This window comes from Anser brachyrhynchus (assembly GCF_964034855.1).
Source record: "Anser brachyrhynchus genome assembly, chromosome: 1".
In the NCBI taxonomy this organism is placed as follows: domain Eukaryota; kingdom Metazoa; phylum Chordata; class Aves; order Anseriformes; family Anatidae; genus Anser; species Anser brachyrhynchus.
In genome coordinates this window covers 6,548,390-6,571,797 of record NC_137694.1, presented here as the reverse complement: position 1 = coordinate 6,571,797, position 23,408 = coordinate 6,548,390, and the positions used below count along the sequence as shown (strand labels likewise).

General features: G+C 42.4%; 1 protein-coding gene across 6 annotated transcripts in view; it reads left to right on the top strand.

Annotated features, from left to right (window-relative positions):
• Positions 1-15,354: 15,354 nt before the first annotated feature.
• Positions 15,355-23,408, top strand: part of USP6NL (USP6 N-terminal like) — a 118,156-nt gene continuing 110,102 nt past the window's right edge. For 3 of the 6 annotated variants that reach the window (XM_080580895.1, XM_080580894.1, XM_080580893.1), the window contains exons 1-2: positions 15,355-15,515; positions 20,670-20,759. In XM_080580895.1, coding sequence (XP_080437021.1) covers positions 20,756-20,759 — 4 coding nt within the window. In that variant the 5' untranslated portion in view covers positions 15,355-15,515; positions 20,670-20,755. The other 3 variants (XM_080580897.1, XM_080580896.1, XM_080580898.1) reach the window with 3 other exon arrangements.

Genomic DNA, 23,408 nt, shown 5'->3' with positions numbered 1-23,408 from the left:
GTGGGAGGACGGGGATGGGGGCCACCAGCCTACAGTGCTGAGACACAGCTCCAGCTGGAGCCAGAGCTGTATGAATCTGGCATCTGAGAACCGACAAGCTCCAGTCGGAGTAACATGGCCCAATCTGCTGGCTCTAGTACCGTCAGGGTCAGGAACTGCTGCACTATTTTATCTTTTCAAGGCCACACGTGTTAAATTCACAGTGCGCTGGCACTAAGGAAGGGGTGACGGCTCGATACAAAACAGCTGTCTGATATTGTGGAGAAACATCCTGTAACTCTCTGTGTCAAGGTGCTCGTGTTCCTGTTTCCAGGCAGAGGAAATATTAATACATAATGAGGGAAGAAAATTATTCTGTATTTAGAGTATACTAACCCAAAAATTAAAAGGGACTTTTTTATTTAATAATAAAAGCTTATTTCAGTTTTATTTTTGAAGGAAAAAGAAGGTTCAGGGAATTATGCTATCTGCCAGTCGCCCAGATCTGTCGAGGAGGTGGAAAGAAAAACTTAAAAGTTTCAGGAAAATTTTTGCTGAGTGGAACAGAAGGCAGAAATTAACACTTGCTCCGAGGAAAAGGCAGCAGCGTGAGTTTGGTGGCCGTCTACCCCATGTGATGGACCAGCCAATTCACCAGCATGCACGTGCCAATTGATCAGCATAGCTCAGAGCTAGACACAGCCCTACCTCTCATGTGTCAAATACAAATACTTTAAAAGAGGGCGTTTTATCCAAGAGGAGACTCGTGTTGTTGGGACAGTGAGGTACTGAGTTCCAGTTTGTAGAAAACAATCTTCACCTGTTCTGTTGTCAAAGAAATAGCTTGTGAGGCTATGTCCCTAACACTTTGAGTCACCTACCCTCTTACTGCCCCCAAACCCTCCAGGCCTCCCCATCGCCTGCCCATTAATTGAGCAAGATGTGCCGTGATGTGAAGGGTGCAGGCTGGTGGCGGGTCAAACCCAGCAGATGATTGCTGAGTGAACTCTGCAGCTTTTCTCTTATTAGGGGTGATAATTTGGGTCTGTATCTGGCCATCAGTGCGCTTAAGACAGGTGGATACTGAAGATCACTGAGAACCCTAAGCTGCTGTCAAACGTAGCTGGAGACAAATTGTATGATCAGATTTCCAAATGAAACCAGGCTAAAGTAACCTCCACAGTAACGCCAGTCTCCTACGTTTAAAATTATTCTTCTGTTTTCGTGAAGAATGAAAACTCCTGCACTACAGTAACACTGCAGTAAACTAGTGATGTTCATTACGAGGTAACTGTTTTATTGAGAGCTGAGCTTATTAGTACTGGAAGATTCTTAATATGGCAACGGACTTATCAATTATCAATGACCATTGTAATGAACTAATCACATTAGTGATTTTTTAGAGTTCCATTTATTTTAAACAGCCAACTGGCTAATTTATCTTTGCTTTCATTTTCACTTTTTCATTCTGCTTGTGTGAGAAACTTCTGTTTGGGTTTTGCAAGGTAGCAGGAAAGAATGTGTGCACACTGATTTTCCCCTTTATTCTCATCAGAGGCAAGGAAATCAAATGTTTTCCTGATTTACAACCTACTTAATCCCACTGACATTAATTTACTTAAATCTGGGTACATCACTTTTCCAATGAGATCTGTACAATGTGCAAAATCGGAGGGTTTGGTTAGGTGCCTTTAAAAAACTGTAGTTTAATATATCACTTATTTTAAAACATGGCTACCCACATCTCTCCTTCATCAATATTGATGCGTTTAGTTCTGGAGGTAGACAAAAAAAGTCATTTCTACCTAGTATATTATTTAAATTCCACTTTCTTTATTTTTTCTTGTTTCAGTAGTACCTTGGTGCATGGCTTTCGTGCTAAGATTCTTGACACATTCAGTCCTAGGAACCTGGGCACCTCAAGAGCTTTCATGGAGGCGAACAGCATATATTTGGACATCTGAGGTAAAACAAATATGTTTATATGAATTAATTGTGGCTGTGAAGTTTTTCAGGTTCTTCGTGCTTTTCATGAAAATACAAATTTGGCTGTTGACAGTGGCATGAAGTTTCATTTGAATTGCTGAGGACGTAGCAGAGTCTGACTTGCAAGCCAGCTTAATCTCAGTCCTGTTTGAAGTTGATGGCTGGATTCTTACTGACTTCATTGGCACAGCAACTCTCAAGCACTGAGACTGGTGGCAACTCACGACAGTCCCTGAAGACTTCACTTTCAGCTTTTGGATGGACAGCTCTAATAAATCTGTGCAGGTTCAGGGCCACAACAGTACAAAATGGAATTCAGACAGCATCTTTGCTCCCCAGTGCTCCCAAAATTGCAGAGCGGTGTAAATACATAATTGCACATCTTTTTGATACTAAAAGACCCAGTACTTTCATTCAGTGCACATTAACATTACTCAGTAGTCTAGGTCTGGATCAATCTATATAAGTGAAATTACAGGGACCTTAGGAAGGTAAATCATGTTTATTACATGAATGCATAAGGCTGAGAAAGGAATAGGCTCCCCCATACAAGACACTGTACTCCCTGCTCTAAAAAAGCTCGGAGCTGGAGAAAAGCAGCTTGATTTACATACCCGAAGTGAAGGTAGCAATGTGATAATAGTAGACATGTAGGCTATGTAAGTATGTTGGTGATGTGAGACTAGTTGTGAGAATATAAATGGAAAGAAGGGAGGATTGTTGGAGTAACAGTATCAGGAGGGGAGCAACAGCCAGTGAGCATGGGTGAAAACTGAGCCAAAACTAGAATGGTTCTGGGGGTGGCTGTCACTCCTGCCTCTGCAGCTGCTCTGAACGGTTGCTTTTTTCACTTCTCAGACTTGGTTCCCCCAGAAATGGGGTCTGCTGTCATTTTAGATGTAAGCCAGAATATGTATTATTTTTTTTTTCTTTCCGAAGTTTCTTTTTAAGTTGACTAAATGCATTTCCAGTACCATATTGAAAATATTGCCCCGTATCTTTAAATTTAGGAAACCAAGTTAGGTATTTACAAGCTAAATTAGAGCAAACCTAATGCTAGTTAAATCAAATGTGGCTGCTCACAACCTCATGGATAATGTGACAGAAAAAAAAGAGATGTTTTGATGCCGTTTTGATGTCCCCTTGTTTCTTCACTACATCAGCTCTATGCCACCTCAGGATTTATCCTACACTGTGGGAGTTCTCATGTAACACATTGAGCTGTCTGTTTGTTTCTTCCATCTGCTCATATCTGCTAGAGTAGGGATTAGAATTCATCTTGAGGAATCCCCATTTTCTTTTTATAGCTCCACACCATGGTAAGGGGTTCAAGTATGAGAAATGTTGCAGGCTGTGAACCACATCCTGCTCAGCTTTACACCTACCGCTTCTTCTCATTCCCAACAGACGGACGTGCATCCAAGAGGACAGTTTGGTCCTGTTCAGGTTATTAGATCTGCCCAGCTTGATATTGCTCAGAAATAGTTCTATAGATTTTGGATGCCTGTTATTATGATTAGGAGTCTCAGTAGGAAGACACAGGCTTTTGACAAAATAATAATTCTCCTCTTCATATCCTCAGGCCTACAGTTCCCCTTTCAGTTATGTCCGAACTTGACAGCTGGAACAAAAGAGCTCATCTATTTTATTTGTATGGAGAAGTAATTTGTAGCTGCATTTTGCCCAAGATGCAGAATAAACCAAAGGTAGTGGATTTTTTTTTCCTTGTTTCTTTGATCAAAAAAATTTCTGCCCCACAAAAGGAAATAAAACAATGTCTGATCCTGCAAAGAAAACTGTAAGGAATAAGATATTATTTTAATATATTTAAAAAAAAGATCCAATTGCTTAGAAACTTTAGGTATAGCTGATCCAGCTGGGGGTAGGAGAATGCCATAGATGAGCCCATCTCAGTGTCCCTTCCAGCTATGTTTTCTATGATAATATGATTGGGAAGAGGATAATTATCAGCAATATCCAGTGTGAACACAGGAGCAGATTTGGAGTGCTGCCTGATTACAAGGTATTTGTCTAACACTCATCGTCATTGTATGAGAATGCCTTAATTAGCACTGAAAACATTTAGTTACATAGACTATCTCTGGTAAAAATAGATTGTGCTGCTGATGTTTTTTACAGTGCATTAAATGCTAAGTATTTAAACCCACACAGGCACACTGTGTCATCACCTGAAAACATTAGAATCTATAAATCCCTGATTTTCATTTGCAACTGAAATACTAAGAATCATTAAGATGAATTGTTAATTTAAGGTATCAACCACACAGCAGATTTCAATACAAGGTAAACATCTTCTTCTCAGTAAGGACAAATGATCACAAAGACGTTTTATCTACTCAAAAACAGGTAATCAGCTTATAACCATGAAGAGGACAAATGATCCTGATCTATTTCTACAAAGGCAGATCCTGTTCTGGCTTCTGAGCAGCTGAGTAGGAGGTATGTATATAAAGATATAAAAAAAACAGGAGACAAGATACCGGACGTACAGAACAGATTCCTGTTTGGCTCTTACACTGATTTATATTCAGTTCTCAGTGCAGTTGAGATTATGTTTTCCAAACCCTTTGCTTCTCTTTAGTTCATCAAAGTGATTCAAATCTGGATTTGAAACCTGTGTTTCTACAAACTTGACTGGGAGCAGATTCATTTCCCTAATGTGAAGGTTAGGCTCAGCCCGCAGATTAAGACACCTAAATTTAGGTGTCTGCACGTAGGTGTTTATGTGCGAGGTAGCTGTTGCGGCTCCCGTTGCAGTCAGTGGAGGTACCCGCAGTTGACTAGCTTAATAGCACTCAAGATTCATTGAGCATCTAGATGCCTGTGTGAAGGTACGTGTTATCAGGTGTCTCAAGGTGCAAACCGAACTTGAGCTCAGGTATTTATAAAATAGACCTCTAAACCTGAGCAGGTATTTATCAAGGGGCTTCCCAGTATAATCAATGAAAAAATGGTCAGTAGAGCTTTGGGTGTGATTAATCTGATCAAATATAAATGTCTGTTTTATAACGAGGTGAATCATGACCTGAACTCCTTTGACGAACTCTCCAGCTACTCTAATGGGAGCTTAGACACCTGGCTTGCATATAGGCACATACATTGCAGACTAAACTTACATTTGTGTGATCAGTCTGGTCCACGTGGCTATGAAATGATCAGATCATCTCGTCTGCCTTCCTGCTTGAAACGGGCTGTAGAACTGAGTTAAGTAGTCTCACAAAAATGTGGTTGCGACCCCACTTACCTATGGCTCACCCAGAGACTCTGCACGTACCAGGCATTTCCAAGCTCCTCTACAAACTCTATACAGGGAGAAAAACGATTCCTGTCTGCACAGCAAGGGGGGCTCCACAACAATACCTTCTTCCCATGGGAAGGAGTTGGGGGGTGACTGATGCAGGGCACAACATTATTAAGCCTCTGCACTTCAGTGCAAATGTTCTAGAACTAAATTATCAAAAAAAAAAAAAAAAAGATGCAGCCTGTGTGAGATTTTCATGATTGTATGGAAAACCCAGGATGTATTTTAAGTGTCAAATTGGGCGTCATTCAATTAACTGATACAATGGGTACATTGGCCCTGTCAGAGGATATTTCTAAGCACTTTTTATCAACTAATTTCAGTGGAGAGACAGTACAATGAACTAACTCAATTTTCTGTGTTTTCCCAAATGCAGGTTTCACCCTTTATCTTAAGTGGGAGCAGCACTTTGTATTTCCCATCGCCTCCCCTGCTTCTAATTAAAATTCAACTATGGGTCAAATCTTTGGCTGGAAAGAGTGTATGCAGACCAGGCTCTGCCTTGTATTATAAAGTTACAAAAACAGGATGTATTTTATTTGACTGGAGTGAACTTAGTGGTCAGGGGTCATTTGCATTTAAGATATATTTTTTTCTCATGGTTTTCAAATGCATTCTGTCTCTTAAAAGACAGTGAAAACAAGATGCATTTTTCTCAGCATTTTTTCTTAAGGATCTCAAGGCACTTTTTTGGCAGTAGTTTGCTAAATCTTGCAGTATCCCTACACAGTGCACATATCACCGCTTGTCTGATCTTTTTCTCAGGTTTCAGTCTTATTTCCCTCCAGTGTGAGGGAAGAACCTAAGTGCTTCCCAACCTGTAATTACTAAGAAGATACAAACATCGTATGTTATAATGTACTAGTTATTTTTTTATGTTACTTTTTTTTTGTTTTGTTCTTCGTATCTCTCCCCAAACTGAGAATTGGTAATGGGTTCTTCCTTTATTTGAGTGGCATGCCATACTTTTCCCTTGTTTTTAGCAACTCCCCAGTGAGTCTCCGGTTTGCCCTGTTCCATTCATTCCCTCTGAAGTTTTGAAAACGCGCTTCAGGAAGATTTCATAATACGAGCTTAAGGAAAATAATATAATCTTGCTTTAAAACACTTCCTTCCTCTGTTTTGCTGATGAATTACAACAATTCACAATACCATCTGGCTAGCAACTGGTACGGGACTTATTTCATTGTTTTAAATGTATGTGTTTCTTTTGGTTGTAGAGCACATAATACGAGGATTCCCTAACTGCTCTTCTGTGATCAGAGAGGTCCATGCTGCAACGTTAGATCAAGATGTTCCCAAACTATTGGAAGTGGGCTACAAATAGCTTTGGAAAATGATCTGTAGTGCCATAGTGAATTGGAATGTGAGTCCTGTGGTGGAGTATGAAATCGAGGTCTGAATTTTGCAGCTTGAGGCATTTTCTAAAATCAGAGAAAAATGTGCAGAGAAATATAACTTTATCCCATGCAAATGGACAATATAGAAACTTCTTAAGCTCATAGATCAAATTCAAAATGAGAAAGGAAACTGTTGAATCCAGCTTTGTTGTAACTCAGCATAATGGAAATATAGCTGGTCTAGAAGCTTTTATGAACTTTCTGTGATCCCAGTTTTGAGGAGTCCCACAGAACAGGGTGGGAAGTTGGGTGGTGCTGGGTAAGATAGCTTCCATTCCAAAATCCAAGTGACAAACTAAGCATGGTACAGTTCTGAATTTAATCATGTATTGTCCAGGGGTGTTGTTGGTGATATGATGGGGAAGTGCAGCACCTGAACTTCTCATCAGATCATTTGAAGCACTTAATGCACAAGGTGAGTAAGACTACAGGATTTTCTAGCTCTCCCTTCAAGCATATTTGATGCATATGTGAATATCAGACATTTAATACGTAATTTGAGACCTGATGCAGTGTGGATCCTAAGGTGGTGCAATTCCAGTGAAATTACCTCTCCTTACCCTACACCAAAAATTCATTTGATTCATTTGTGTGCTGTTGTCACAAGAAAATGAAGAAACAGTCAAAACAGTCTCTAGTGATTATGAATTTCCCTACAGCCATTACTGTAACATGAATGTTGTCCTCTAAATGCACAAACTATTTAGCAAGAGAAATTCACTGTCTGTCCCATGAACAGATACTAATCTACAGTGTCAGTGCTGCTCCAGCCAAAACCTTGCAGACCAATGTCATGTTTGGTGTTGATTTTTTGACGCAGATATTTTGATCGCCAGCTTTTTCTTATAAGCCGTGGCTTATAATAAGAGACAAAGGCTAGCTTCGCATTAATGACATGGCAGGTAAAGTTCTTATAATTTATTTTTAGTCCCCCAAACCATCCTAGTCTTCAGATTTAGATTCTTTAAAGCAACTGTTGTTCAACACATGATCTTTTCCTCCATGTTGCTTCCTTTATACACGCTCATATAATTTCTGTATGAACTAGAGCATATCATAAAGCTGTGTCACATTCTTTTAATTTTTATACCGAAGGGTTTCCAATGGAACCTAACATAATTAGATTACGTGTAATCTCTTCCCATTTTGATCCTATTCTCAAGAGTGTTTGCAAAGAAGCTTACTCGAGTCTTAAATGCACAACTTTAAATCGTGCTGATGGTGATAAGGGAAGCACACTCTTATGAAAATATACTGATGTGTAGGACAAAACCTCTTGACTTTATGAAATGAAGTAGGTATCTCCATTGGCAGTGTCTGTTTAGAGAAGCTTTAAAATCCCTGACACATGTTTTTTTAAGCTTCTGCACAAAACCTGTAACAAGTTGATTCAGAGTCTTTCCCTATCCGGTTCTCCCCTGAATCACCACTAACCCTTATTAATATCTGCTTGTAACAGGGGTCCCAAAGAGATGGCATAGTTTCTATTAAGGTGTCAGCCTTCAAGATAAACTGCAGTTTAGAAGTATTTTCAAAGAGCTATCACCTTCCTGGTAGTATATTGAAAGAGATTATGCGTTGCCAGAGACAGCAAGCCTTGTCAGGTCAGGGCAAAACAACATTTTAAGCTGATTGGCTCATGTATCTCAAGGTATGTGTGTCCTTGCCCAAATTCACTTTCCCCTCATCCCAGTATTTAAGAAAATCCACTTTTAATGATGTTGATCGATCTGAAGTATGGTCATATTGAACCCCACGTATTATTTTCAGGTTAGGGAAGGAGAAAAAATTCCAAATGGGATAGGAAATTATTGGATTATAAGAAATCTTTGAGGAAAAAAGCATTATCTTTGGTGTTTGGTGCTTCATCTTTCCTAAAACTCTACTTTGCATGATAATTTTGTGACGGGATAAAGCTTGTTTACGCTCCATGGGTATTTGCCAAACATTTGGGAAGATTTGAGCTGCTTTACAGCCTGAAGCTGGCTTTGTTTGCCAGAGCTGAGGGGTGCCTTTAGTAACGACAGTCTCCCTCTCTAAAGGGTCCTGCGGCTTCCTTACAGGATGAAATTGGGCAACCGGTTCCTAGCAAGACCCGGTGTAAACACCAGCCCCAGCAGGATCTGTAAGTGCATTTCCTTCACCAGCCAGGAATCTGAGTTACCCAACAGTCCCCAAATTTGGGCAGTCTTACTGCCAACCATGTGATGGCCCTACCACTGGAAATGAGCTCAGTTGCTTACGGGTGGGAAACATCCTGCAAGAGCTCAGCCAGACAGTAGTCAGCCTGTTTTGTTCTACTGTTGCCATATGGGCTTGGTCTGGGAAAAGATAAATGGATAAGACTTCCATTTTCCCTGGCAAGCTCTTTCTCCAGTTAGAGCTTTATAGGTAAGCCTCATGCTGCTTTAACCTGAACAGGAGACCGAGTGAGTGCCGAGTGGCTCAAGGCAACAGTGGAAGAATGTGCTTCAAAGCCTAACCTGCATCTCTCATTTCGTGCTGTGCTATATAAATTCCATATTACTTGGAGCCTGGGAAAAGACTGCAAATACCCTGCTGCTGGAAAAAAAAAAAAAAAAAAAAGAAAAAAAAATCATCTTTTATAAAGAGCTTTACCTGAACAAACTGAATGTATTTCTTTTTCGTCAGTCATTTACACTTCTTTGTCTGGTAGTTTCAGCAGCAAATGGAAAAGGTCATAAAGATTTAACTTTTGCAGTACCTTAGACAAGTAATTACACCTTCTTTAGGATCCACTATTACAGCTCAGAGCATCTTCACATTGCATTACATGCTCCTGTTTTCATTTGCTTGTAACTTGATGAAAATGTGTCTCTTTGAAATTTTTGAATTTGTTGGTATCTAATAAGTTATGCTATTTCTGTTAACTTTGGGTTACTTCTGACATTCTGGCGGTTATAGATGAACGATAATAAGTTTTACTCTAATAGTGACTGTGCTTTGAAAACTGTCTCTATAAAAGTGTCATGAAATTCCAGGTTCCTTACTGCAACTCTACATCAGACCTCCAGGGTTTACAAAAGCATAAACTTCTATTCATTGCCTTCCAACTGCTGTCCTTAGTGTGGAAAACCACACTAAGGCACACACAAATTTAAGCTAATGTTTTGTTCTGTTGTGCATCATTGCCAATAAATCTTCTGTCTTGTTATCTATTCCTTTTCCTTCTCTGTTCTGACTGTATTCTACCTTTCCTTGGTTTGAAAGGTAAATGATTTGATTATAGATTTTCTCCTCTTTCACCAGATCTCTTCTCCTTCTGCTGTGGGAGCAGGCTCAGATCTGGCTAGCAAGAATATAAAATTCTGATTTGGGAAAACACCCCAATTGCATGTTCAAAGACATCCTATGCTCCATTCTTCATACAACCACACACATCTTCCTCAGCCAGGTTTTCTAATTTTTGTATTTTCTATGTGCAGCCATCTTGCATTATCTATCTGTCTAGTCAATCCATAAAGGGATCTCAGGGGAGTTCTACTACATGGTATATCAAGGTCAGTGACATTTTTGTAGTATTATTGGTATTGTGACATTTTTCAGTTCATTGAAAAACTGCTTGGTATTAAGGAGACATTTTAAAATGAAGCGTATCAATGTATTACACTTTGTTCTATGTGTACTTTTCATAGTTAACAAAAGAATACTGAAAGCTAAATCAACGTTTAAAAGGAGAAAGAAATGAGACAATTATTGAAGTAACAGAAGGAATAAGACAGAAGGAGGCTAATGGAAAAAGCCAATAAAATGCTACTGGAGACAGAAAATTGGGGGGGAAATAAAGGAAGGAGATGAAGAAAATCTGTCCTGACAGACAGAGGGGACGGAAATAGCCCCTTGCATCAGGCAGCGACAGAAAGCACTGTGTACTTTCCAACCTCATTCACATGGCAGGAGCCACCAGCAGCAGGAAGAGAGACCCGAATCAATGAAATCCTCAAAATCAGAGCTGGGCGACAATAGGACTGGGTGAGGGCAAGTGAATAACCAGACCCAAAAGGAATGGAAAACAGTAGTTTAGGCAGCCAGAAGAATTACAACAACGGGCTAACCTCCCTGCTTAAAATCAGACTTCCGCCCCTGTTTTTAATACATCTCTATCTCAGGATTTTCAGTCCAAGATGGTGGGCTGATGCTGCCGCGCACATACAGACAAACCTCTGCCTCGCTCATCACTTCTGCAGAGCGGGCTGGTGCTAAGCTCCTGTAAACATCTATGACAAGATCAAGCAAGTGATGGACCGAAAGTAACACCTGCAGCACAGACACCACAACTTTCATTTGGGGGAAAATAAACAAAAGCGAAAGCAGCAGGTGGCAGAACAGCTGAGTACATTTAATCTTATAAAATATTGATGCACTTTACTGCCTGATACTGGGAAGAATAGCCATCTGGCACCTATTGTTCATAGGCCTATAAACACTTCGTATCAAATCAGATATTTTGAGTGATATCCTTTGTAATGATGAAAGTAGGTTTTAAAAATGACAAGCCTCAAAGGTTGAACAGGGAACTGTTTGAATTTGAGAGTAATAGACAGGTTTGTGTTTGTTTGGATACCTGCAGGAGCTTCTGAGCCACTCACTCGCTGGGGCACGTGGCTGTGCATAAATGGTTTATATTTTGACTGACACAGAAAAAATATCAACTCATGCCTTAAAAATGATCTGTAGGCAGAAGTGGAAATGCCATATGCCACGGAAAATATGTTGAATTCCTGCACTACAGAAGCTAAGCCAAACCTGTATAGCACAAACACCAATTGGAAAGGAACAGTCCCAAAACAGGTTTTAAAATTATTTTTAGGACCAATCTACTAACTGCTGTCTTTTGAGTCTGCAGAATACCTAATTTTGTAAAGTAAAAGCCATTCTCTTCAGGGCAGCACTTGTATCCTTATATGAATGTGTAACTTTAGCCCAGAGGTGTTCAGGGACAGGCCATCATAGCAAAGTACTATGTTCCAAAACTTTCATGGACTTTTAGACCACAGTTACCAATTCAAAGTCTATGCCTTTATTTTCAAAGCCATCAGCATTCTGAACACTTGGTCTGTCGGGGATTAAAGCTCCATCAATGATTTGTCGAGGCAGTTGACAGCAAAAGATGTAGCGCTATCTGCAGTCTGATCACTACCCAGACACACTGCAAGAACTTAAATAGTTTTTCACCTGAAGTGGCACCAATATGCACACTGCCTGCAGAGCCGAGCATGTTCTGACGACTTGTGAAGCCCAGGAAGGAATTTTGATGGGTCATCAAATTCATTCCCTTGTCCCAAGGCAAGATTCGAATCTCGCAAGGCTGATTTAGCCAGGAATCCATTGATACGGTAAAGGCAGACTGCAAACGTAACTAACAGAGAGACAAATTTATTTCAATGAGATGTTGCAGTTGGTTCCTATCGTCCTGCACATATGCTTTGTGTTACGCTTAATTTTTGTAAATGGTGTTTTATTGAAGAGAATGGGTTTCATAAGCTTCATAGCTAAAAAAACAAAGGGCACGGTACATTGAGAAATAATTGCTGATGAAAATCTCGTATTTTTTACATTATGAATTCTTGTATTCCTTTGAAGTTCAGTAGGAAGGATTCCAATGTTACACGGAACACGATACTTTAAAATAGAATGCTACTATTCATTTTTTTTTTCTCTATGGCTTTGTGATATTACTGCCAAATAATGTCAGTGGCCATGCAGAGTACTTGGCATCTTACGCACTATATCCTAAGTGCGGTCTTGACAAGACGAATCATTAATTTGTGTGGGGTAATTTGTGAGTATCTTTACTTCTGTGACTCCAGTCACAAATGTAGGTGGCTAGTACAGCATCTGAACTTAAACACAGACCAGGTCATCTTTTCAGGTAAGTAACTGGATGTTCCCTGACACGAACAGATATACCAGCTCAGAATGTAATTCAACGGAGACATCTAGACTGTATCATAGATGGGAGCCTGAGCCCAACAGAAACCCAAATGTGCCTTACGTCCCTTCCACTGAAGTTCACACTTAGCAAGCAAATTGCAGCTTTCGCATTTAGAGTGCAGATGGACTCAACCCAGGCAGGTTTTCTACCGTGTAAGCCACGCTGCTCATCCTACCTACATGACATGGAAGACAAATGCAGTAGGGAATTGCATGAAGCCCACACAGTATGGGGCTGGTTGGCAGGCTTCATAAAGGACTACTTTTGAGGACAGTGTAGACATAACAGGTGTCAAGGACTGGTAAAAAACCATGGTGAACTTCGCCTGTTTCCTGTGGCACAGCCCTGCAAAGCCAGCAGAGACACAGGCAATGCCTCTTGCATGTCCATGAAATGCCCCATAGACTTTTAAGCATTATAAATAATAATGATTGCATATACCTTTCCAGACTGAGAACTGTAATAAAAATGGAGTGTTTCTGGAAATGCTATCGCAGGATTTGTACGTAGGAGTAGTGATAAAACAAGTATGATATCACTGTCAGCCACTTGGAAAGCTGTGATTTTAGAACAGTTCCACAGCCTAGTTATAGTATTACAACAGGAAACAATGAGCATATGGGAAACAAAAACGATGATATATAGTTTAAGAATGTATGAAATACAGATGAGATGGTTTCGATGAAGCAGAGAGCTCCCTGTGGAAGACATTTATCTCAACTAATTAGCCATTTTGGGAGGAAACAAATCCCTAGCTTGAAGAAAGCTAAGTATGTTTTTATATTCTAACAGCTCCTAAAGTTTTAAAAAAGACAATTAAGACTTTAAATTGAAAGGACTCATATCCAACCACAGTACCCCTCTTGGGATTTATGGATGCTGACAGGCTAGTTAATTGCTATTACTTTCTGAAATGTATTGCAAAGCAATAAATGATTCATATTTTCTACTATTACACTTCCTCAGCACAAGAAGAGAGGAAACATTTAGACAAAAGTGATCCAACCTGCTACTGTCTTACTACTGCCTTACTACTCTTAGACATTTTCTTCCACATAACATGAATGTCAAATGCAACCATGCTCATACACAGCTCTGTACATTTGCTAGATTCTCAGAGACTGTGAGATGCGTTGGCATGGGTATTTGCCATTTCAGGGGATCCTACTTTCATTGTTCAGGCTATTTTTCCTCCAGAATGAGACAGAACTCTGAGGACAGAAAGTCTATTAAAAATGTTAATATCTGTGGAAAAGATTTACTGATCTCAGGCTAGCCAGTCAATAATTTTTCAGCTCATCTAATCTACCTTGGAATAATGGAGCACTGCTTTCTCCAACTTGTCATGAAATATTCTTGTATTACATATTTTAGTAAAAATTAATGTCAGAAGGTGCCAGCCCCACAACTCATAGTGCAAGTTGTCTGGAACTGCTTATTTTAGAGTTTATCTTCAGTAGATTATGCTAAATTCCTTGGTTAGTATTTGAATAGAAAGCATTTAAATATAATTATTACATGAACACTGGTTTGTTTAAAACACTCAAAATATTTACTGAAAGTTGCTTTTGTTTGTACCATTACTGGATGTCTTTTAGTACTACATTTTAATTACTGTTTATTTAATCTCTATTTCTAATGTGAAATCATATTTTATTGCTACTTCAAATTCCCTCTTCACCGCAATGCTTTCTTTTGACTCCAAACTAGCCTCTTTCCGGTAACCACTTCACTGTGGCATTTGAGATGTCTCATAGCGTAAAGCAGCTGTCACATTTCCCTGCTTCTTCCCGTCGGGTTTTGTTTGTAACTCAGTTCAGTGCCCCATGCAAAGCACGGCATGCATACGCATATGGTGCCTGCACGCAGTGAGTGGGAGGACTCCGGCATGGGAAGCTGCTCAAGGAAGGGGTAGGTTGGGAGCTTTCTTCTCAGAAAGAGCAGTCAGGCACTGGGACGGGTTGCCCAGGGAGGTGGTGGAGTCACCGTCCCTGGGGGTGTTCAAGGAAAGGTTGGACGTGGTGCTTGGGGACATGGTTTAGTGGGTGACATTGGTGGTAGGGGGTGGTTGGACCAGGCGATCTTGGAGGGCTTTTCCAACCTTAATGATTCTGTGATTCTGTCACCAAAGCCCTCCCTCTTTTGATCCAAGGTGGAATGGGCAGTCAGGTTATCCATTTTTATGTACTTTTATGTACAGGATTGCGGAGTTCACCCATTAAGCTGCATTTACTATCAGTATCCCATGGTGGTGGCTTATCAGAGAGAACCAAAAAAGGGATGGAGTTTGAAAAATGAGGGTCTTGGTAGCTTGGGCAGCACAGCCTAATGGGTAAGCTGGAAGAGGGACAGTCCTGCTTCGTGTTTTCCGCCTTTATTTCTGAGACTCCTCCTCACGCCCAGTGCCACACCAAGGCAGCAGTTAGCCAGGCGGGTGCTGGCTTCGCCCTGAAGCCAAACTCCCGATTCCCACCGCCTTTCCCACCCTGAAACCCACACAGAGCCCGGCCGAGGGCCGCCCCCCCTCGCTGCCCGGCCTCCCCGACCCCCCTGCCTCCAGGGGGGCCTCGCTACGAGCCCAAAATGGCTGCGGAGGGAGCGGGGAGCGCGGCCGGGGCCGGGCGGCTCCGCGCCTCGTTGCGAGCACAAAATGGCGGCGGCGGCTCCGGCTCTGCCCTGAGGGGACGGCGCCGGCCGGGGAGGGGAGGGGCGGGGGCGGGCAGGGTTTCCATAGCGGCGGCCGCCCGGTGTCACACCGGGGCGCTTCCTGGTCGGAGGCCGCCGAGCTCCGGGGCAGAGGAGCGGGGAAGGGAGGAGGCAAGGACGGAGGCCCCCGGGAGGAGAAGGAGGTGGAGGAAGGCGGCGAGCAAAGGTAGGGGCGAGCCGGCCATTGCGGGCCCCCCCCCTCCCCCCTATTTCCCGAAGTGGACTCGGCGGGGTCGCTGGGCGGACGCTTCCATTCGGGGGGCGGCGGGGGGGGGGGGGGGGGAACTGCGGACCTCGCCGTTGAGGCGAGCGGGGTGGGACAGAAGTTCCTCGAGAGCTCGGGGGTGGGGGAGGCGGGCACTACCATCCTCCTCCCGGGGGGGGGGGGGGGACACCGCGCTGCGCGCACCCCCCCCCCCCCCCCCGGCGGGGTCGGGAGTTGGAAGAGGCGGGAGCTGGCTCCCGTAGGGTACTGAGGTGCTTCGGGCTGTTCCATTCCCAAAGCGGGGGTGTCTGTGTGAGGGAAGGACCCTACTATTCCTGCCGGGGGGGGGCAGCGTGTGGGGAGCTGTGCGGGGGGTGGCTGAGGGAATCCCACCTGGAGATGTCCCGGGGGCTTTCTGTGAGCTTTAAGTGAGGCTCCGGGGCTGTGGAGGGAGAGGAGACCCCCTAAAGTGACCCCCCCAGCTTGGTGAGGGGCGCGCAGCCCTGTGAGGGGCTGTGGTGGTCGCCTCAGCTGCTGCTGTGGGGTCGGGGGGTGCTGTGAGGGCAGCCTGAGGGGTGTGGGGGCAGCCTGAGGGGTGTGGGGGCAGCCTGAGGGGTGTGGGGGCAGCCTGAGGGGTGTGAGGGCACCACGATGGGGTCGGGCAGCCCTCTGGGGCTGTCAGCACACGGGCACTGACTCCCTGAGGGCCTCCGTCCTGTCAGGGTGACAGGGCCTGGGTGCGCTGCGAGGCCGTGCCGCCACCCAAGGCGGGAGCAGGGAGGTTTGGGGTGGGCGAAGTTTGGGTTTAATGGGACTTCTTGGCACTGCTGCTCGTTGTACCTGCTGCCTCGGCTGCTTTTCGTAATGCCTCAGGTATGTGGGGAAGAGCACCAGCCTCAGAGCCGCGGTCCGGTGCAGGAGGGTCCGCAGCCCTGTGAGCGGCTTCCCAACGGGCTTCAGGCTCCGTGACCCTCGGTCTGCGCCGGGGCTATCAGCGAAAGAGGAAATTATCAGATGTTGGGTGTCTCTGGGTGATGTGGGTGGTTGCCTGCAGGAAACCACCGCAGTCGTTGAATGGCAATGGGAGCGAGAGTCAGGTGGTGACTTACAACGCTGCTGCCAAACTCCTGTACCAGCCCCGTGCCTGTACACACCGAGGGTAACTTTCTCCGTGCAGCTTTCTGCTTGGCGCAGGGGGCTGTGCAGACAGCTGTCTGTTGGTACCAAGCTCATTTTTAGCTTTCACTGAGTCAAAGTGGAACAAAAGCATGAGTCTGCCTTGCTCACAGCGTATTTTGTGGGGGCTCAGTTCAACGAGAACGCTTCCATTAACTAATTTCGCTGTGCGGTTACTCAGTTTGATGCGGAGCCTGCAACCTAGGGCTGCTGTGTGACAGTCGAAACTCAAACTCTCGCAGGCATGTGTGTGTTAGGCACCGCGGCCAATCAGCAGTGCCTGAAACTAAAAGCAATTTGCTTGGACGCTTTGTAGTGTAAATAATTCCTGCAGTGAACAAAGAGGAGGGTGTGCCCTTGTGCTTGTTTCGTTTGTGTTTCGATGTGCTTCCTCATTTGTGGCCAGTCAATGATTTGGTGAAGGTTCTGAAAGAGTAGCAGCCTGACTTTGCTGTGAATGTTGCATTCTCAGTGCAATGGGCATTTTACTCAGCTAGGATGTTCAGAAGCTAGGTGCGATAATCAGATTTTTTTTATTGTGTTATTTTGCTAATAGCTGTACTCTTAAATGGTTTAGTCTTGCTTCTTTGTAGCTTCTCTTGTTACTGATTATAACTTTGAAATTAATTCGGCTTGGATGCAGTGGAAAGTAAGTATTTAGCAGAACTGCCTTTTAACCAGCTGTTCATTTATTTGCCCTCTGAGTATAAGCACAGAAACCAATCATTTTGGACTTAATGTTTTGCCAGCCAGCCAGCTATAAAGCTTTAAAACATGTGCTTCTGAAATCTCTGGATCTGTTTTCTTTGAGGGGCACTAACGTTTTGGTTTAAAGAAGAAAGTAAATGACAGTAAAATACTGCTTTGTGCAGGCAGGCTCCATTTAGACTGTTTTGTCTCTTGTGCTTGCACGTGTGCTGTAAAACCAGTGCGGTTGTGTGCTGTTCCTTTGGTTTCTGGGTCTTGGGAATTGGGGATATAAATTTTTAGTGTTAACTCCTGTGGTATCCAAGTTAAATAGATGCTACAGTAATGTACACACGGACTAGACTAGAATCTTTCACTGACGAATTAAAGGGAATCTCTTTCTCTGGATAGAGTCACTATGCATGGACTTATGCTGTAACTTCCTTCTACTCTGGTTTATACTCGTCATACTGAGACAGAATATTGGGTAAAAAGGAGACCTGGCATTAGTTGTGGAAACAGATAATTGAATGTGTTATTAGTATGCTCAAATTTGAAGTTGTAGAGAACTTCTCCCAATTCCCATATCCCATTCCTCTCTTAGTTAAAATGCCAGTAGTTTTGCAATTATTGAAGCTGAGTATCACCGAGGGCTAGTAAATGTGTTGTTAGTAGGGGAAATACTGGGTTGGACACAAGGGTTGCTCTTCAGGAACAGAGAAGGTTCAAAGGTTTGTGCGTGGGTTTTTTATAGGCTTGTTAATGGCAAGAGGATGTCAGCTACTGTCTTGAATAAAAATACGATTTTTCAAGATGGTATCTGTAAGCAGGACGTGCAATGGGAACATTCTTTCTTTCCCCTGTTGCATAATATTTGGTAGTGTTTGTGTACAGGAGAGAACACCAGGAGCATTCAAAGCAATCAGGTTGTTGGTTAAGAAAGCAAAGTGACAGCGGTTTAGTTTCCTAACACGCATCCTTAGGAAAAACATCAATATTGTATTGCAATAGAAGGTACAGACTTTCTGGTACTTGGCAGCGTTGACTTTTCCTGACTTTCCAGTACTGCTTGCTGTGCTCCAAGTTACAGATAAAATACGAAGCTTTCCTTTTTGGGGAAGTGGGCGCTTTCCAAATAGTCTAAGAAAAAAGCCTTCAGGAAAGTGCTCGAGTTAGGAACAAGGGAAGCATGAAGCACATAAGCAGTGGTATTTCAGAGAATAAAAAATAAATGTAACTGGAAACTTTTATTGGCTAGCGAACAGGTATTAGCAATGGCTAAACAAAATATTTAGATGCAGAAAGCAAGATTGCAAGAACACTTTATGCATGGAAGTCTAAAATCAAGTCACCACGGTATACTGAAACATTCAGTTCTCGTAGTTATGGCACAGTTTGTGGTAGCATATAGCTGCTATATTCTTCACCACTTGTTTCCTTAGTTTTACGTGACTGGGTTTTATGATATGATGGATAATTATGCTATTATTATCATGAAGCGATTTTCAGAACTGGTGCTTTGTTTTTTTTTCCTTATGAGTAGCCTTTTCCTGTACATACAAACAATAAACCATCACCTAATGCGATGTAAGTATGACCTAGCCTCAGAGACAAAATAAGGTGAGGCTGTACCGTAGGAAAATCGGGTTGAATTGGAGAGACCAGTCTTCCAGTTGACTCTGCATAAGATTGAAGAACAATTTGGGCACAGTAGTAGTGTGGAGCTCCAACCAAAAGTGCTTTGGACCTGGGTGTTGTGCTGTCTGTAAGGCTCGTTTGATGTTCTTAACATAATAACTGTAATTAGTCTGGTAAATGGTTAAATGTCCTGGGAGTTATGTTTGCTAATTTTGACATCAGCAGTCAAAAGAAAACTGACAAGACTGCAGCTCTAATGGTACGGTTTAACCAGACACTTGATTTTCGATTAGGCTGCGTGTACTTAAATGTTTAATTTAGCAGCCGCTCAGGGAGAATTGACGGGACCTGCAATTCAAACTGTTGCTCTTCAGTGATTGCACCATCTAATGGCTTTGTGTTCCTCTTTTTTATAATGTTTGCATACATGTTTCTGCAGCACGATACCGTTTTCTTCCCCCTATTAAGCCTCTTCCCTCCATTACTTTTAAAATGTTGGTTGTAAGTTTCAATGAGTTCTGAAACCGACAGCTTCCTTTTGGCCGTCAGAACATTTTTTTTTTAAACTGGTTTTAGCAATTGCTATATCATCTTCTTGTGATGTCAGCCCAGGCCTATGAGAAGTCGTCAGCTTCTTGGCACGTGCTGTAAATCTGTCTTGTTGTTGTTATTATTTTTAAGCCTTAGGAGATCAGGAGTGTTGAGACTTGAAATCTGAGTCAGCACGAGATACGATCTGGCTGGCCGAACACAGGTGGTCAGGTTCAGCAAGTTCTCGTTGGTTTGAAAAGAGGAAATAAATCAGACTATGCCTGAACTCTGTGCAGGTATTAGAGGAAAACTTTATGGTTTCATAGATATGTTTGTCTTTTTTTCCCCGGATCTCAACTGTGAGGTGAAGTTATTTCAGTGTAACTGTTCTATCGGATTGCTTTTAGCAGCAGGATGGAGATTATGCAATATTCTTTTAAAAAATGTACTTGCTGTGCTGTCGTTGTTGAAGATTAAGTCCTGCATGTTTCGCTCCACGGGAAGCCAGGCCTATTGTTAGTGAATCCATAGCTGCCCTACTTAGGTGCCTTTTTCTCCTTTCAATTAGACGGAATGATCCCATGGTTTACAGTTACTAGAAATTGTAACTTTTTCAGGTTTTGTTTCTGAGGAAGTGCAGGATGCTAGTGCCAACCCAGGTTTGTTTAGTAAATTTCTTTGTAGCTCTTGTGTTTCAAAGAGTCTCTCTTCTATTGCATCTTCTCGTTAGCTGATGTTGTTGAAGGAAAATACTACTTGATGGTTTTTTTAGTTACTATATCTGTATCATAGTCTTTTAATTTCTTGAGAATGTTTGCTATCTGTTGGGAATGGTAAGTGCTTCTGAACTAATCCGTGCAAACAAGTTTGTAATATTAACGTTAGAAGAAAGTACACATTTTGAGTTGATAAACTTCAAAATATAGCCGTAAGCAGTAAAGTTCCTCACTCATAACAAATACGTTTTTGTGTTCTTTATTTTTTTTACAAGGAAGATTGAAAAGATAATAGGAGTTTATGTATAACATTTACTTATTTAAAGCTGAAAAATTATTTCTTTCTTTATTTTCCTACTATCATCAGGACATGTATACCTCTGAGAAACCTTCTCCAACAAGATACCTTGCTTCAAGACCTGCCCTGGATTATATGCAAAGAAGTTTCCAGTCATGAGTGAGTAGATTCCTTTATTAAAAACAAACATTTTGCTTGTAGTTGAGAAGAAATTTTCTTCTGTAATGAGCTTTGGAAGGTGGTCCTTCCTTCAGAATATTCTACTGAGTTCTGCCTCTTCAGTCCTTCGATAATAGACGTCAAGATTGGCAGATACTGTTCTTAACCTGCAAAGTTTTGGTCAATGTGTGCTCTGTAAGGCTTCTGTGTTGGTAGCCTGGTGTCGTTTTCAAGAAGGTGAGTTCTGAAACAAGCTGACCTTTGTTTTTTCTTCAGCGTAAACGAAATACACAAATGTGAGGGGAAAATGTCTTGGGCTTGCTCAAAAACTCCAACATAAGTGAATGTCCAGTAAATTCAAATAGCTGGTAAAAATCCAAAATAAAATGAATGGGCTTCATTTTATGGGGAAAATAAATATATTACTCAAATGGCAGTATAGAGGTCTGGTCCCAAAAGAATGTTGGCATGTGTTAGGAAGATAGAAGCCACAGAAAGCTGTGACTGAGGATCTGTTTCGGTAGAAAAAACGATGAAAGCAGAAGTTCTGTTTCAGACCGTAGCTGATGGTTAAGATAATCACTTTTTAGCAAACTGTTTTGAGTGAATGTCTTTCAGAAGTTTTTGTAGATGTGAGACTACTTAATATTAATGTTGGCAGCAACGTTACCTAGCCTTGCATCACACAGGAGTAACGATATAACTTCCTAAGCACAGGAACTGTGTTTATAATACAGCTTAGTTTCGATACAACTACACCAAATCTGTTAAAGAATAAGCATCTAATTCATAGGATAATTATATCCTATGTTAGTAAAAAAAAGTCTGTTTGATTTTTCTGGCAGGAAGTGACTAAAAGAAAATTGTTGGTTGAATTTCTTGTCAAGAACAAGCTTTGTTTTTCTTAGTATGAAATCTGGAAAAAAAAATGATGGAAGAAATGTTTGCTAATTGCAGCAAAGAAAGAATGCACCAAAAAATGACTGAAAGAAGCGCTGAATTTCAGGGTCTGTGCTTAGTGCAGATAGAACTGTTTTAGTACTTAAATAGAATTATATCTGTTTTCCTTCGTATTGCTGTTCACGCTTGTTTATTTCCTGATGTTTAAAGTATTTGAAGTTTGGCATAAATGACACCTTTACGAGCAGTAATTCACGTACCTGAATATCCTGACTTGTCAGACGCTGCTGTATTAATCATCATTCATTTTTAGAGCATCTTGTGCTGTCATTGCCTAATGGATAGTCTTAAATATATTTGTCTTTTTAGCTTTTGAATTATAGTTGCGGTGTTGTGTGACTCACCACGGTGTTGCTGTGATGTTGGTTTGAGTATAACAAATGCTGTCATTACTCGAGCAAAACACCACTGATTTTGATAAGATCTCGACACGATTTTACACTGGAAGGTTTGCTCTCTATTAGGAAGGATACCTGTATTTAAACGGAAGGTAACGCTTTGGCAGCGCTTTTTGTGGTGGTTAATAGTAATGTTAAGCAAAACGCGGTCTCCTGTTTGCGGGAAGAGTGCCGCGTTCCTGCGTTAGATGAGATGCTGAAGTCTGCGCCGAGTGATGGGCTTCAAGGACACTACTTGAAAATGCCGCTTTTTTAAAACATTTGAATTAGAAGAGATTCAATATTTACTTTCGGCTGTTCTTGGACTTCTTAGCTTACTGTTTATTTCAGAGAAACTTGAACTATAAGCTCAGTATGTGTAGCTTTGTGCTTCTTTCCACTAAATACATTATTGCGCAAGATATTTATCATCTTAAGAACATACATTTATCTGCATGCTTCTGGATGTGAAAGCTTATACACAAAATACGTGGTAGCTAGAATAGTTAGAAGTGTTGAAATGATGAGTCTTTAGCACTCCAGTATGCCAAACGTCATCTAGTGAAATTCAAAATGAAAACCTTTCTAAAAGGAAAATCTAAAATGCAGGGACGTCAAACTTAAGAAGTTTAATGTTGTGTTGGTCAGAAAATTCGGACTGCTGTTATGTACAGACTACATTATAGAATACTACTTGTTATTTTCTTGTGGTAGAATCCCGGACTGGTTTGGTTCGGAAGGGACCTCAAAGCCCCCCCAGTGCCACCCGTGCTATGGGCAGGGACACCTCCCACCAGCCCAGGCTGCCCAAAGCCTCATCCAGCCTGGCCTTGGGCACTGCCAGGGATGGGGCAGCCACATACCTTACCCTCTTAGTTTCAAGCCATTTCACCTTCTCCTACCACTGCACCCCCTGACAGAGAGTCCCTCCCCAGCTTTCCCGCAGCCCCCTTTAGGTATGGGAAGGCCGCTGGGAGGTCTTCCCGGAGCCTTCTCTTCTCCAGGCTGAACACCCCCAGCTCCCTCAGCCTGGCTCCACAGCAGAGGGGCTCCAGCCTCTGATCATCCTCGCGGCCTCCTCTGGACTCGCTCTGATACATCCCCGTCCTTGTGCTGGGCCCCAGAGCTGAACGCAGGCTCCAGGCGGGGTCTGACGAGAGCAGAGCAGAGGGGGACAATCCCCTCCCTGCCCTGCTGCCCACGCTGTGTTGGTGCAGCCCAGCACACGGTTGGCTTTCTGGGCTGCAAGTGCACATTGCCGGCTTGTGTTGAGTTTCTTGTTAACCCCCAGGTCCTTTTCCTCGGGGCTGTT